The 16911-nt window shown below is 48.0% G+C and overlaps 3 protein-coding genes across 3 annotated transcripts; all 3 read left to right on the top strand.

Moving 5' to 3' along the window:
* Window positions 1-1854: 1854 nt before the first annotated feature.
* BJ212DRAFT_1265111 (cora-like Mg2+ transporter protein-domain-containing protein) lies at window positions 1855-3742 on the top strand (the record flags this gene model as incomplete). The annotated part of the gene is made up of 7 exons (XM_041330462.1): window positions 1855-2156; window positions 2206-2295; window positions 2345-2433; window positions 2483-2599; window positions 2691-2995; window positions 3046-3423; window positions 3476-3742. Coding segments are annotated over 7 exons (1548 nt in total), but the record flags the coding sequence as incomplete, so codon positions are not given.
* A 1100-nt stretch (window positions 3743-4842) lies between these two features.
* Window positions 4843-6366, top strand: BJ212DRAFT_1297129 (uncharacterized protein; the record flags this gene model as incomplete). The annotated part of the gene is made up of 5 exons (XM_041332548.1): window positions 4843-5388; window positions 5440-5566; window positions 5669-5721; window positions 5861-5980; window positions 6211-6366. 5 exons carry the CDS (start codon window positions 4843-4845, stop codon window positions 6364-6366), a joined length of 1002 nt encoding a protein of 333 aa, XP_041196559.1.
* Window positions 6367-10435: 4069 nt separating this feature from the next.
* BJ212DRAFT_1445269 (ABC protein) lies at window positions 10436-16864 on the top strand (the record flags this gene model as incomplete). The annotated part of the gene is made up of 38 exons (XM_041338085.1): window positions 10436-10623; window positions 10676-10727; window positions 10788-10853; window positions 10907-11284; window positions 11417-11551; window positions 11607-11726; window positions 11756-11783; window positions 11905-11957; window positions 12011-12155; window positions 12216-12266; window positions 12320-12386; window positions 12503-12980; window positions 13030-13143; window positions 13196-13309; window positions 13359-13403; window positions 13456-13522; window positions 13573-13971; window positions 14022-14145; window positions 14197-14277; window positions 14333-14435; window positions 14489-14531; window positions 14585-14605; window positions 14655-14669; window positions 14719-14784; window positions 14833-14916; window positions 14966-15125; window positions 15181-15233; window positions 15332-15361; window positions 15430-15470; window positions 15524-15548; window positions 15605-15806; window positions 15868-15948; window positions 15997-16060; window positions 16116-16131; window positions 16184-16460; window positions 16513-16598; window positions 16651-16712; window positions 16763-16864. 38 exons carry the CDS (start codon window positions 10436-10438, stop codon window positions 16862-16864), a joined length of 4236 nt encoding a protein of 1411 aa, XP_041196558.1.
* Window positions 16865-16911: the final 47 nt, after the last annotated feature.

Genomic DNA, 16911 nt, shown 5'->3' with positions numbered 1-16911 from the left:
CGCGCACTTTGTATGGTTCACGACTCTACGGCGAGCTGCTGTTGTTTTCGCCTGCACAACCGGCCACATTGTCAGGCAGACCTCACTGGCTTGGCATGTCTAGCTTGAACCCATCGATGTATCTTAACTAATCTTAACCAAGTGGTTGACGGATTTGACTCCTATATCGTGCAGGTTTGAAACCTGCCGCCGATGGTTTTTTCTCTATGATCGTACCTTGGGCATGAGCCCATGAAAAAGTCTTCGAACATCAACCATACCACTCATGGCCAAGTGGTCAACGGATTCCGAAACTTGCTGACAATAGTTTTTCTCTATGGTAGTACCTAGGGCATAAACTCATGGAGAGGTCTTCGAACGTCAACTGCAAGGCTCATAGCCAAGTGGTTAACAGATTCGAAATCTGTTCCTCCTAGATGGTGCAAGTTCGAAACTTGCCGACAATATTTCTTTTTTCTACAATCTGAATGCTGCGTATCATAGTACAATGGTAGTCGTTTATTGGGAGCAACATCGAATTGCATGTGTCTTCGAATATTCAGTACATGCACTGATATCTACTCTAACGTAAGATTTCGGAAAGGACAGAAAGTCTAGAGCTGGCAGCAGATGAAATTCGACCAATGCGTAAAAGACACGGGAGCCACCTAGTGAGAACTGCAAAGCAGCCGATATCTAGAACATGTTCAACGTCCGACGGGGAAGGCCCGGGGGCCTGTTTCTGGTACTATCATGATGCTCCGTCGATCACATTGGATATCACTGCTGGTGGCATGCTGCTGCTTGATGCACCAGCGCGGACTAGCAGGCGAGGAGGACGTGGTGGCTGCGCCAACTTATGCCTTTTTCCACTGTGGGCAAGCTAGCGGTACGCTACGAGACAATATCAGCATCATGATATGGATGTCGAAAGGTCAGGATAATTTGCATATTTGCCTCGCATCGCAAAGACGCCCACAAGAGAAATCCTGTGTGCCGGCAAGGAGTGGGTCCCTGGGGAGAAGAGAAGATACAATTCATATTCCGTACCCTTCGGAACGTGGCGCTAGTTGTGGTGGCAGCGCAGTTGTTGCATCCAGGTGGTGAACGTGGATATCCGATCAAATTGTCAAAGGATAGTAATACGCGTACCGACACTATGGCACTGTACCATATGCGAGAACTCTCGTGCAAGAAGTCCTGATGATTGCATTCGACGTTTGGCATGTTGGCAGTGGCAATATGTCGTACATACAGCATGCTGCGGACCAGTTGAAATGTGGCTCGAATCCTAGTACAACCGTTGCTGAAAATAACAAGGTTCGAATTCAAGCGCATGGCATACGTGAAGAGTCACATCCATGCACTTCCCGCCACTGCTTGCTGCGCTGAGACGCAGAAAGTCCCTACTTGCTACTCAAATGCCTCATGTATCTTAGGGGGCATTCATAAGTGAGGCCCTTCTAGGCTAGTGGATGGGTTAGACACAAGCATTTTTGCAAAAGATTCTAAATTCGGAGTGTTTCTTGTGGGAATGGTTTAATTTACCAGTAGCCGGCTGCCGCTCATGCTCGTGCACAACGCACAGGAAGGATTGAAGCATGGCGTTGGCATCACTGGCAGTACCTCGATGTGCTAACATGATATCACAATCATATAAATTCAGAATTCATTCACTGCGGGCATGAACTGACTCCACCTCTAGTCGCATTATGAAGGTCAGTACAAAAGACTTGAATGCTCCTCAAGATATAGCCTTAATGGATGCAGCTTTGCCGCGTGTAGCGCCCGATCCCATGTAAGTTCCATTCATGTCCTCTTTGTTTCCTTGCTTCGACAAATTTTTATGCTCTCCCCAGATACCGACATGCGGCACCGTCGGGACCATGGCCATGGATGATCTTGGACGTTGACCTTGACACGAATGATATGACCGACCGTGACTCGGATGTCCCGGATCAATCCTGGCCGGGCTACCCTCGGAACCAGTTCAGGAATTGGACCACAGATCAAGTAAAGCGAAGCAAGATGTTCGAAAAGTGTTCAACGAATCAATATAGCACTATTTGCTGGATGGATGTGCGTGAACCAGACGGGAAGTTTACCAAATCAGATGTGGGAGGAAAGGGTGACACTACAGTGGTATCGACTCAAGATCCGGACGAGTTTTGGGAAATGTTGCAGGGGGTGAGTCTCATGTGAACTATGGTATACTTGTTAACCAAGTTGTGATTTGCAGGGACCAGAAAACATCCGAGTGCGATCGTTGTTTGTGGATGATTTGACGCAACCGGTCTTGCGCATGTTGGGGACAAGGTATGTGACACCTTTTACTCTTCTGCTTGCTCTAAAGCCTTGTACATAGATACAATATCGAGCCATTCTTTTTCACGTCCTCCATTAATTGGATACCCTCACGATACCAGGAAGCACCTCGTCATCGAGAAGGAGATCGTAAGTCTAAACCTTCTGTTTTGAGTCGCATGGCTCATGTGCGTGATAGATATCACTATTACCTTACCATTTTTGCGATCGCAACAGAAATCGCAATCATCGTGCCCCCCCTCATCACCAACTGACCCTGAATGGGGCATCACGACCAGTAGGTGGCTCATCACCTGTCATAGCATCCGATTTACCTCCAGCAGATACCCCGATCGATATCCAGGCTCCTTTTTCAACAGGTGGTATGTGTATTGAGGTCCTTATAGTATCGCATTCCCCTCAAATGTCCCTCCTAGATGGCCGCATGTTCTTCATTGACCTACTTGCAATCCACATGGTCCGCGACGTAAAAGAAAACACTATCATATCCTATCATCCCGAGTCTGCAGGGCGTCGAACATCTGCGAAGCATCTCTGCCGGCTTATACAGCTTGTGGGGGAAAGTGTGTACTGGCAAAAAATATTCAGCCAGTCCAAAGACCCGACATTCCTCTTTCTTGCAATTTTATGGTATGCGCTATATGCATGGGATGAGTCCCTTGATTTGCTATACCGCCATGTTATCGACCTGGTATGTAGCTCTCGTGCAGCGTGGAAGTGATATTACTCAAGCACGTCCAGGAATTACAAGTACTGCATCTGGACAACATCTCACTTACACATGACCTCCATGTCCTTGAAGCACGTCTTTTGTACTACCAATCGCTCTTGCATAGCTTCAAGATATCAGTAACATTTATTAAGACGACCCCCAATCCAGCCATGGAGTCCCATGGAGTTACTAACAAAGAGCGCAGGGACTCTTTTGCACTTATGAAGAAGGAGTGCAATAATCTACTCAGCGAAATCGATCGTCTAGAAAGGCAACGGACGATGCTGAGCAATCGACTGAAGAATGCGATGGACCTCGTGTTTGCGATCGTTAATACTGAGGACAGTAGGCGGATGCAGAGATTCTCATACCTTACTATGGTCTTCCTACCAGCAACTTTTATTGCGGTAAGCTTAGAGGTCTCGTGTACAGATATTTTCTGACTGCACATGTCCTCAGTCTATCTTCACGATGAACGTTCAAGAGATTAACAATGGGAAACAAACACTTGGTCATTATGTGATAGCCACCGTTTTGCTCACGGTTTTCACGGTTTACATCGTTGTCATGCTTCAGAGACAGAACTGGGTCCACAGACGCCAGGCTACCTTGCTGCAGCGTGCAGTGTGGCCCATTCATTTACTCTGGATAATCAGTCTCCCTCTACAAGACGTGTGGGTGCGACGGTACAGGAGGTCTCCAACGGTTATAGATGTCACGGCGTGATGACATTGATACGGATTCAAACATATGCATACATACAGTAACATACCCATAAAACACTTCATGCTACATTCATTATCCTTGGCGGAAGGATCCAGCGCACAAAAACCACATCTCTAGCAGCCACATTGGGACAGGAAGAACCCGACTTCCAGGCCGAAACGCTCCTCACAGCCATGATTGTGGAAAGCGAATGCCGATCTGATTAGTGGGCTCAAGGGCACGATGAGCTGGAAATTCACGGTGATATGATCCAATTATTTTCAAACGATACATATCAAGCGCAATCCCCCCTAGACATGTTGAATTACCAACAGTCAACAGTACCATGGTGAGAGTCAGCAACGAGCCGGAAAATCAAGACGAAAGCCACGAGCCATTGCTGATCAACAACCAGTAAACCATCAAGTGATAGCGACTCGTGGAAACAAAATGAGGATCGCAAGAGTGCATTCAATCACTAGCAACAAGAAACTCACCAGCACTATCAGTGTAAGCAATATTCTTGAGTTCGTCGTCACTTCAAAATCACTTGTCTAAAACGATTGAGCTTCAGCGATAGTTAATACCTAGCATAGAGTTAATTGGGGCGCAAATATTTATTGTTAGACTAGTTGTATACCCGTTCGACCATGACTGGAAGTTGTCCTTCATCATCAGCAAAGTTGGGAGCGAGACTCCTTTTGCAACCAGGGCTAATTTCAACCATTGTGAATGACCATCATGACAGTGACTGCCTGCCTTGGAATAGGATGCCAGTGTGTACCTTATGGTGTAGACACCTACACTTGATGCTAAAAATTACAGTCGCCCATCTCCATCTTCGATGGACTGCGCCCCTCCAGCTAGCGGGAACAGCGGACCAGCAGGGAATACCCTCATGCCGGGGCATTCACGAGTCCAGGTGTCGCACAGGCACCCCTTAAACTAGTTAGTATTGTCTGGTGTATGGTACGTTGTCCCAACAGATAGAAGTCGGAATCAAAAAAAAAATACCACGGTGAACAATGCAATTCCGAGGCAGGCCTTAAAAGAAAATAAAAATTCGTGCCACTGCAACAACTTCTTCATCTATATCAAGGGCATTTTTTTCCAGCAAAAAAATGCAAAAATCAACCACCAGTTCCCCAGCTACCACGGACTCGACAGAAAATGACTGCGTCGCCAGTCAATACAATACCAGACACAAAACGCCCGCCCGCACCTATACCATACATTGTGGCAGGCACGGGTGTCCAGCCGTTTTCGTGTATGGCAATGGTACCGACTGGCTCACAGTCAACTGCCTCGTTGATGCCCACTATCCCGTCTGTACAGGGCAATTCCATGGGCTCACCCCCTCATATTCCGCCTCCAACACCCACAGATCACAGCTCACGTCGAACCCTCCACAGTTCACGCCTGAGAGCTGGGATGTTGACAACAGCAATCGTGATAACGAAGTCATCGTGGGACCTAGTAAGCAGAGACAAAAGGAGGATAAGCGGAAAGGAGACCTGGAGAACGACGAATACACCGAGGATGTACAACCCACATCTGTCTGGTGTCGCGGATGTCAGAAGGCCATTAGCCTTGATAAGCGCTCCAGGTACTATCCTGGATTGTGGGTCAAGCACCGGGGCAAGTGCCCGGGTATCCTCAAGATGGAGGTGAGCTAATGTCTCCTACAAATGGAATGAGTAGCTAACTGAATTATACAGAAAGATAAACTCGCCTTGATGAGAAGAGACTGGATTTATTCGTCAAATCCAGAATCAGGCGCCGGGTCATTTGACATGCGGGATCAAGATTGGGAAGGGGAAGAGGACAAGGTGATGGGATCCAGAAGTAAGTCAGTCCTTGATGGGAGTGAACACTATGATTCACCGCGAACTCCAGCGTCGAATGTGCGCCTTCGTGAGGCTTGCTGGGAGAGATAGATGATCGAAGTACTCGCACGCTACGAGGGATGGTCCAGCGAGGTTGGATCTTATATACTGTGGGTGAGTGTCAAACGCGAAAATTCAGAACGTACTTATCAACCCTTTGCTTTGTGCACTTACTAGTGACTAGGCTGTGGCACTAGTACCGGACGTCCACGTCCCTTTCTTGTAAACAAAATATTGTGAATTTCGTTCAAAGTACAACCTCCCATCGATGTTCTTGCCAAGTGATAAAATCACTAGAAGTGTGGAAGATAACGATCTTTTGAGCGCAATCAAGCTCAAGCACGGTATCATGGTGATCCGAGTCGACACCTGGGTATTGCTGGGTTTGAGTCCTCGGAAGGAACCGGCACTGCGGGAGCTTTGTCTTTGTAGTTGCTTTGTCTTTCCTACCGCCGACCAGGCTGTACATTCCGCTCGCTCGAACCTACAATTTCCTTACTCACTTCGGGGTCACTCCATATATTCCCGCTATTTGCAGCTTAACGTTTACATCATGTTTCGATTATCAAAGTTGAAACGTTGATAGTTGAATATGATGTCCAGCTATCTATCTCGACACATGACACGGTCATTGAACAGCCCGCCTGCCAGCTAACGCTCGGTTCCAGCCCAACCACCACTGTCAACCCCACGGTTTTCGCGTTAGACGAAGCCACGGCGACAACTCGGCCGACGGTTCTTCAAAGCTTCACGATCTAGTTCTTACGGTCTCGAAGTCTATGTGAAACACAAGTATATCTATTGGCAGCTTTTAGCGCCCGCCGCCTATCCCTTTAACTATATCTTGTTCGTGTCCCGTGTTCCGTGCCCCACCCACGCCATCCACTCCTTGATCCATAACTGCCAAGTATCTCGAGTGCCACTGCGTATGAAGTCTATCAGACTCTGGTTGCAATCTGCGACATTGCTGCATCGGTCCAACGAAGGAGCGCCATGTTCACACGGAAATGACACATTTGTAGATTGGCTTTGAATCACTGATCACGCGAAGTGCAACGCTATCAGCAGCTCCTGGAGAACGCATCATCCAACCGAGGGTGTCGTTGTCTCCAGGCCTCTACAAGACATCAGCCCCGGCAATTTGGATTTGAGAGCCATGACGCCTTATCAGGGCAGACATCCCTCGACTGCTTTCGCTGCTCCGGATGGCTATTGCGATTCACCAAAGCTATGCCGATTTACGCGTGGTGATTTTGTGCCGAGGTTTCTGAACGCTGGCTGGCATTTGTGATTGAGAAAGTCGTGGGTGGTTTTCCTTCTAGTGAGAGACACGGCTAAATATTGATAATAAATATAGGTTACGCGCCAGATGAGTATCGAGCGTTGACGAGATGACAAGTACGGTCGAGGAGTAGTTGGGTGGAGAAAGGCAGATGTACAATTTATTGGTTACGGGTTAACAGGGGTAGCGACGCTCAAGTTAGCATATGATATCATTGGGCGGGTAGTACAAATATAGATCAAGGTTGTAACTAATGAAATGCAAGTCATGTCAGAAGGAGGCTCGTGCGCTTCAGCTGCACACCCTGTATTAGAAGCTGTGGTGATGACACATGTACAACATACCAGCTCAAACTTCCAGTGCACTCTTGACCTAAACGCCCTTTGCATTTTGGTGGTAACCACGTGGAAACCTGCTGAGAAACATACCGCCGTGAGTAATGATTGTGGACTTTGTTGGATGAAAGCTGAGACTGTACTCGGCAGTCAAAATGCCTTCACCCACCATGGAGATGCAGGAGACATTGAAGATAAAGCCCCGCCAGAAATTCGAAGGACACACCACATGGGTTGAGGGCGCCATACATCTACCAGACGGACAGCGGATGATGACTTGTTCAGATGACGGCTCGCTGCGGGTATGGAACCTGAAGAATGGGAAACAGATAGGAAAGGACTGGCGGGACGGGGACGTTGAAGTGCAGGCCATAGCGTTGTCTCCGGACGGGAAGAAAGTGGTTAGCGGGAGTAAAGACAGTGCACTGAGGTTGTGGGACATCGACACAGGCAAAGTCATTGCAAAATGGATGGAACATACAGAGTCGGTGAGATCTGTCTGTTGGAGTCGAGATGGTCGGCGAGTGTTAAGCGGCGAATCCTCCGATGGGACCGCACGGCAGTGGGACGTGGAGAAAGGAGAAATAATTCTTAGTCCGATTGAGACAAGGTGCACAAAGGCGTTAGCAGTCGTCTACTTGCCAGACGCGACCATGTTCGCAACAGCTGGATCCTACCACTCGACTCCGGATCCCGGACCACACGAGTACCCAGTCAAAATCTAGGATACGAATACAGGCGAGCTTGTCGCCACTCTCGAAAGACACCCAAGTTTTGCGTCTTGCCTGACTTGGACCAAGGATGGAAAAACGCTTGTCTCCGGGTCACATGATTACGTGATTACAACATGGAATACCAAAACCTGGAAACAAATCGCAGTGCTGCTGGGTGGGCACACCAGCCAAGTCTTGGCCGTTGCAACATCTCCAAATGACCGCATTCTTGCAAGCACATCCTTGGACTCCACAACGTTATGGAACCTCGACAACAACCAGCCCATCAATTCGCTCCACCATATATTTCCAGTGGGCTGCGCGTCGTTTCCAGCAGATGGAAAGCTGCTAGCCACTGGTTGCGATGACGGAAACGCATACACATGGGATGTTTCTGCCATAGTTAGAGAAGCTGGCCTTCAGGATCTCCTGTTAGATGTAAATGTGAGTTCACATGCTTTCATTCTCACTGTAATGCCTGAACGCGCTCTTCCAGGGCGGCAAGTCACTGTCAGTACTCCCTGTACGTGACACTCTTATAAATGTAGGCTGATGCTACGTGACGTCCGGTCCAGCCGATCAGGGTCTCCAATCGGATACCCCAAGGTTTTTTCGACGACTCACCACACCGTGCTCACATACGTTATTAACCTCTCGCCTAGTAGTGCTATTCTACAAACATTATACTCTCAGTTTTCTGCACGACTCCGCGCCTACAACACGCCATTCCGGCCTTCATTCTTCACTGGGCTCGAAACTTGTTTTCTGAGAGATAGAGCGGCGCACAGCTCAAACTGCGCGAGCGTCGCTCATCAATAGTGGACGTCCCGTACGCCAAGGGCAAGCGCGTATGTTCCTGCCCTCCCTCTCGAATATTTGAACCCAATCTCATATCATGTACTAGAGGAATGCACCAGCACGAGAAAAACGGCAGCCAATCATTCCGTTGAAATCCACGAACGCTGCAGGCAGCTCGCGCCCTCCCAATAGCAACTTAGCACAGTCATTCAGCGGCACCACTCAGGCCCAGTCATTTTCACAACCACAGGCTGCCGTCTCCGTGTTGTCCACTGCACCTGCCCTCGTTGCTACGATAAAATGCCCTGTATGCTGGACTTGCTTCTGGCTCTTTATGTGTTGTACCTCTCCTGAGTATACTGATGGTCATCATTAATCTATCTGGCCCATTTTCTCGTTCTTTACGAATATTTCCTATCTCATCCCTCCAATACATGCAATGGTGACGTTCAGTAGGATTTCCATAAACACAGCTATGCACAAATAAAATGTGGTGAGTTCGAGACACCTATACGTGCATCATACATGTCAGTTCAACACCATATTTTCGTATTCGAGAGACTGGGGGCGATCAATTGGCCATCTCGTACATGTCCCTGGCAAAACTCACAATAATATTCTAAGGGGTTGGCCGCGAAACTAAAATTTGGAACAAATAACTGCAAAGCTTCAACTCGAGTGTTGTGAATCTTATGATTATCTCCCCGCCATTTTCTACGAATCATGTTATCGCAAGCATCCTCATGTATCGCGCTGCTATCTTATCGATATATGTTGTATATAACTCAAGATTTCTGTACGTTGCTGTCCAATGAAATTGGAAACGCATACTGTAAGGGATTTTGTCAGGTAAGTATGAGGGTCTAGAATGACATGTCATTCACACCTGTAAATTTGGCCCTCTGCAAGGGCCATGCTAATTTGCCTGTCAACCGGACGCCATACCCTAATTCCCGGAACCCTAGTCTAGTTGGATTCTGGGTAATTTATGGGTGACCTGCAAAACTCTGGTCTATAGAGGTCAACAGTGCGACGCCACGTACAGGTCACAACCAGGATGCTGGCCCGTCCTATCGGGATCCGAGTGGCCGATCAAGTTCTTCCAGTTAGTGGTAGACTGGTAGTATTCATTTCAACTCTGCCTCGGGACTTAGAACGGGCGATGATCCATAAATCAATGGCATTCATAACACAATCACTTTTGGCTTCACACCCACCCAACCAGACTCAACCTTTTGTTCAGCAGTTTGAACTTCCCTTTCACTGGGAGAGAGGACGGTGCTTGACCTCCAAGACTGGATGTAGGGGATTGGCCTTCGGCCCCACCTCTGCGATCCTGTTGGGCATGATATATAATCTCATGGTGGTGACCAGAACGTGGCAGACCGGTATCCCGTGCGTAAATGCCATAACTTTTTCTGGGGCATGAGCGAGCACATTGATTCACAGCCTATTGTGACGATGCAGATATCATCAATATCGTCACTAGGAAGCAGGGGCATCATGATGAGCATTGGATGTGGTGAAACTTTATCTCGAAGAACCCACCGAAAGGCCCCGATGCGACGTCACGAATGTACGGTGTGATCGACAACCATACTACTGTGCTGTTGGCACTAGGCTACAGGTGTAATTTTGCAGCCACCTCTCTCCTAACTAGCTGTCATTCATCTGTCCCAGAGCTGTCGCTGACTTTCCGTATGGCCTCCAAACGCTCAGAAGAAACCGTGCAAGACGAAAAATTTGAAGAAGAGTTTGTGCAGGACAACAAGGTCTCAATCGTCGAAGAGTCCAGGGAGGATAGCATATCCTATCATCAGCTTCCAACCCATCAGCTCGATACTGGTAATGAGTATGCCAAGTTTCGTCAGAAATGGTGGCAGTTGTGGTGAGTGAACTACTTTTGCAAGTAATGTCTTCCCTCATCGAGCCGTGGGCAGGTTACCTAAGGACCTACCACCTCCAGTTCCCCCGTCTATGGAGGACGCAGCGGTGCGCAAACACCCCATGCTAATTCCTTAAAAGACCCTTCTTATAAATAACATGGTGCAGCTGACGCCTTTGGCCGATGCTTCGATTTTCTCTCAGTTCACTTACACCTGGATTACCAGTTTAATAGTCGGTTGTTGATCTTCTATCCAAAAGTATACTGTTCTAACGCATACATCCAGGTTCTAGGGTATCAACGCACACTACAAGCGCCTGATCTATATAAAATAGATCCATCCCGAGAGTCAGCCGTCCTTGCCGCTAAACTCGAAGCTGCATGGCAGCGGCGCGTCGCCGCAGCAGCCGATTGGAACGCACGTCTTGAGAGGGGAGAGCTCAAGTCGTCTGTGTTGAAGCGTACCAGTTGGGCCTTGCGGGCAATTTACACCAAAAAACAGATACAAGACGCAACTTGGGCCGAGCGACGTGCGGCATTTCGCAAATATTGGCAAGAACATGAAGGACGGAAAGAGGCTAGCCTTACATGGGTTTTGAACGATGTCTTCGGTAATTTATTCTGGATCGGAGGCGTGATCAAGGCACGAGGCTTCCTCATAATGGTCGCTGTCATAACAATTTGAAACACCATTTAGCTCTTCGGTGATACCACGCAGCTCATGAGTTCTCTTGTCGTTTGGGTAATACCAATCTGTCTTGGTTGTGGTGACTTCTGACAAATTTGTCCCCTGCAGCAAAACATTGTCTTTGCAGAGGAGCGTTCCGCAGCAATTGCTGCCGGAGAACCTGCCCCCAATATCGGTCGCGGTATCGTCATGGCTTTTGGGCTCTTTGTGCTTAGCTTGACCCAAAGCATCTGCACGTACCAGGTGTGTAAAAAGTTATGAGTTGAAGGTGAACCAAATCAAACTAAAGCACCTCAAGTTCTACTGGCGTTCAATGGCAACAGGCATATTGACCAGAGCCGCACTTATAACGTGTATTTATGAGCGTGGGGTGAACCTCACAGGCAAAGCACGTGTCAAACTCAGCAACGCCACACTGGTCAACCATATTTCCACGGACGTGAGCAGATTGATGCCGCTGCTCAGTGGTTTGTGAGTTGCAATGTTAAGCATATGCTCATACCGTCGACTAATCGTAGCTCCTCCCTTACTAATAGCATGGGGGTGAGTATCCGTCACTTGACTTCCGGATTTTGAAATGGCTCAACAACGTCAAGCCTGGACCGCGCCTATCCAGGTCATAATTTGTCTGATCATTCTGTTAACCGAAGTTTGTTGCTCCCCACAAAAAATTTAATTTGTTCTAAGCATACTTCAAATTAGCTCGGACCGTCTGCGCTCGCTGGTTTATCTCTATTCATTCTTTTCTTTCCACTTCAAAGGTGGTTAATGACGCTACAACACCGTATGCGCGTGGGGTCAATGAAGTGGACTGACCAGCGTGCCAAAGTTCTACTAGAGGTACTTGGTACGTAGCCTTGGAGCAGCTAGAATGTAGAATGTTCGGGGATGCTGAAGAGGTGCGCAGGGGGTATACGAGTGGTCAAGTACTTCTCCTATGAGGTTCCTCTCCTGAAAAGTAAGAAGCGATGACAAGAACCATTAAACATCACACTCACGAACCCTACTCAGGGATCTTCGAGCTAAGAAAGAAAGAATTGCAGGCCATCCAATGGATCATTCATGCAGCATCGATGAAGTGCGTTTGGATCTATATGACGTGACGATGTGTTATTGATTCTTAATCTGCTCCAGCCTGGCGGTCTCACTTTTGCTCCCAGCCCTTACTGGTACGCTAGCCTTCGTCACATACAGCTTCACAATGCACGACTTCAACGTTGCTGCCATTTTCGCACCGCTGAGTCTGTTCCAGGTGAGATGCTGTCCAGCGGCATACATAGCTGTTCTAAACGATAAACAGATTCTCCGGCAACCAATGATGTTATTGCCACAAGCTCTGTCTGCGATCCTTGATGCATTTAGCGCGATCCAGCGGCTCACGCATGTTTTCCGTGCAGAGCTTATTCTAGAAGGTGCTCTCGTGATCAACACGGACCAAGAACCTGCGCTTGTGGTGAAGGATGCGACGTTTGAATGGGAGTCTTTCGAGAAAGAATCTAGTAAAGTTTTCAGCTGGGAGAAGGGCGAGGGTAAGGACAAGAGCACGAAAGATGACAAGTTGAAGGAACAGCCCACTCATGGAAAGGACGCACTCTTTAGGGTCAAGAATGTGACCATGACAATTCCGCGAGGTCAGCTGGTCGCCATTGTCGGGTCTGTCGGAAGTGGCAAGGTAATCTCACCAGGCGAATATTTGAAGCGGCCACTGACCCTGCGAATAGTCCAGTTTGTTGCAGGGATTGATTGGGGAGATGAGGAAGGTCTCCGGGTATGTTTCATTTGGCGGTCGCATTGGCCATTGTCCGCAGACCACATGGGTCCAGAATGCAACCTTGGTGAGTATGGCATCGCCTTCAAAGAGGGAGTACATCTCACGTTTCACCCCAGCGCAATAACATCACTTTCGGCCAACCATTCGAGGAAAGTAGATATTGGCGCATTGTCGAGACCACTTGTCTACTTCCTGATCTCCAGCTGCTTCCAGACGGGGATACGACCGAGGCATGGTGGGCGAATTCAACTTGATAACACTGCTAACACTCTATTTCAGATCGGAGAAAGGGGGATCAATCTCAGCGGTGGCCAAAAGCAGAGAGTGAGTTTGTGACACATCTTTGCCTCAAGACTCGATCTGATCTTTCAATCAGGTCAACGTCGCTCGTGCTCTGTACTTTGACCCTGATATCGTCATATTCGATGACCCGCTTTCGGCGGGTAAGTTATATAGTTTCTCTTGTGCTTCTTATGGTGATAACTGGCCTCAGTGGATGCACGTGTCGGAAAGTCCTTGTTCCAAGATGCCATCGTGGGAGCCCTGCGAAATTGTGGTGTCACCGTCATTCTGGTCACACATGCGATACACTTCCTCTCTCAAGTAGATCACATCTATGCTCTGAACAATGGCGTCATCACAGAGAGCGGAACCTATGAACTAATCTCCCTCGGCGGGGACTTTGCGCGTTTGAACCTCGAGTTCGGTGGTCGTGCGTCTGAGGGTAAAGATAACGACCGAAGAGAGGAAGTCACTCCGCAGACAGGCGTCACTATCGAGCTCGCGAAGTTGAAGTCAGAAAGAGCCAGAGAAAAGGCTGCTGGCAGCGGTAGACCTGAAGGTCGCTTGATGGCCCAAGAGAAGCGGTCGACCGGCTCTGTGTCATGGAGAGGTGTGCTCAAGTTTATGTGCCAGTGATATCATGAGTTGACAATTTCGCAGTGTACTTGACGTACTTGATTGCAGGACGCGGTCCTATCACAGTACCTGTGGTACTTTTCTTCATGGTCATGATGCAAGGAAGCCAGGTCTTGAACTCGTATACACTAGTTTGGTGGGAGAGCAAGTCGGTTTCTTTTCATCGACTTGTCAGCTCCTTTTTGAGATTATTGCGCAGCAAATTCGACCGACCAAACTCGTTCTATCAGACGCTGTATGGCTGCCTCGGGGTTTGTCAAGCGGTCTTTACATTCTTGTTGTAAATCGGCTTCTCTCACATATGGCGGCATGTTGAGTTGACGCAACTTCCTAAGTGGTGCTGGAATGGATTTCGTTGCCTCTTATGTGTCTCGAAACATGTACCAGAAGTCCGTACGCAATGTCTTGTACGCACCCATGTCCTTTTCCGACACTACGGTGAGTGGTCATGCATAACAACGTAACAACAAATGTCGACCATTTTCCTCTAGCCTATGGGCCGAATCCTGAGCATTTTTGGCAAAGACATCGACAGTCAGTATCCTGTTAATTTGTGCTACCCCGCTTCACTGAAAATTTTCGCTCAGGTATTGATAATCAGTTACCAAGTGAGTCATCTGTCGTTCTGTGGTAAATTGCGACTCATGCACTATCTAGAGACGATAAGAATGTGTATGCGAGCCGCACACTTCGCTTATGGCGACTAATTGTGGACATCCAGCTTTCCTTTCGTTGTCCACTGTTATGGGCTCTATGATTATTGTTGTTATCCTTGAACTGTACTTCAGTCAGTACATAGATACCATTCGCTTGGACGTGACTCACGCTTGTCCAGTTATCGCTGTCTTCTTCATTGCCATCGGTTACGGCTACTTCGCTGCCTTCTATCAAGCTAGTGCCCGTGAGGTCAAGCGCTTGGGTCCGTTATCGTGTTTCTGACCTAGGCAGCCACTGATTTCGTCCATAAGACTCCATGCTTCGCTCTCTTTTGTATGTTCATTTTTCTGAGACCTTGACTGGACTTCCCACCATCCGAAGCTACGGAGAAATGAGCCGGTTCGTTGCCGCCAACAGATATTACGTTGATCTGGAGGACGGAGCTTTATACCTCGTAATCACAAACCAATGGTGAGTAATCTTCTACATATATGATAGCGGTCGTCGGCTCATCGCCTTTCCACAGCTGGCTTGGCCTAAGATTGGAGTTCATAGGATGCATGTTAGTCTTCTTTGTAAGTGAGTTTTTAACGGGAAGGATGTCTGGCCCACCTTACACTAATATCTTGATAGGTTGCTCTTCTTGCGGTGGTCGACGTCTCCGGGATCAACGCCAGCCCAGATAGGGTTGGTACTAACGTATACCCGTAAGTCTTCCCATATTTCCATCACAGCTTACGATGTTACCCTTTCCATATCAAAGTCGTGCTGTCAGTATCGTGCAGTGTCATGATCAAACGGACTGCGGACGTCGACGTATGCCTGTCCTTATCTCGCTTTATTGGCTACTCAATCGTTGTTTGCCTCAGAATTACATGAATGCAGTGGAACGCTGTGTGTCGCGATGTCGCGAATTTGATAACACCTCTACACTCCTTTATATCTTGCAGTGGTGGAATATTTCGATGGCACCACAATCCCCCAGGAGGCACCACATGAGATCGAAGCATGCAAACCCCCGGCTCAATGGCCTAAACATGGCGCCATCGAATTTAACAATGTTAAGATGGCATATAGACCAGGCCTTCCTGATGTATTGAAGGGCATCTCGGTCAAAGTCGCAGGAGGTGAGAAGATAGGTGTCGTCGGAAGGTCAGCTGCAGTGGTTCATTGGATCTGCATATGTGTGTTGATGTGGCATTCCGTTGGATAGGACTGGTGCCGGTAAATCTTCCTTGATGCTTGCGTTGTTTCGAATCGTCGAGTTGTCTGGTGGTTCAATTACTATCGATGAGTACGTTGGTCATCACTCATGACGAAGATTGGTTTTTACCCTTTCTAGCATCGATATATCTACGATTGGTCTTGAAGACCTCCGCTCCAGGATTTCCTTCATTCCGCAAGATGTTTGTAAAGTTTCCTTGTGTTAACTAAAACAAAGCTGATGTACTAACTCGATAGCCTCTTCTCTTCAGTGGTTCGTGTCGTTCATTTACATGCTCTTGTTTGAAGTGCTAAAGGAGCACCAGGGACCATCCGATCCAACCTGGATCCATTCTCTCAACACAGTGATGTGGACCTATGGGATGTGCTACATCGATCTTGTCTTGTTGATTCTAGCGCCACCTCGAATCCCTCATCTCACAGCGATGACATCTTGAGAGAGCATTCTTATACCAAACGCCACGACCTTGACAAGACGATTGAAATAGAGGGGGCAAACCTTAGTGTTGGAGAAAGATCTCTACTCTGTCTAGCTCGTGCGCTGGTGAAAGATTGCAAAGTCGTCGTGCTTGATGAGGCGACGTTAGTAGTATGCTTTCCCCCTGGACGGTGATGTTGACATGCTTGTTTTTAGAGCTTCTGTCGATCTCGACACCGATAGTAAGATCCAGCATACTATTCAGACATATTTCAAGGACCGTACGCTGCTTTGCATTGCTCGTGCGTTTTATCGTTTGGCTCTTTGCAATATTGCAATGTGATGGTACTTCAGACCGGCTTCGAACTATCATTTCGTACGACCGCATTCTGGTCCTCGACGCTGGCATTGTTGCAGTAGGTTGTTGTGAGCGTCTTTCAACAGCTGGTACTCACTTCTATCGAAGGAATTTGACACTCCATCCAATCTTTTCAAGAGGGAGGGTGGGATTTTCCGCGGAATGTGCGAAAGGAGTGAAATCTCCTTGACGGATATAGAGACGAGTTGAAAGTTTTTGATGGTAAAGCTTGAGGTTGATCCAAATTGCAATCTCTG

This window comes from Suillus subaureus (genome assembly GCF_016647635.1).
Source record: "Suillus subaureus strain MN1 chromosome Unknown BJ212scaffold_6, whole genome shotgun sequence".
In the NCBI taxonomy this organism is placed as follows: domain Eukaryota; kingdom Fungi; phylum Basidiomycota; class Agaricomycetes; order Boletales; family Suillaceae; genus Suillus; species Suillus subaureus.
The sequence above is the reverse complement of the archived record's forward strand: the minus strand, read 5'-3'. Positions and strand labels throughout refer to the sequence as shown.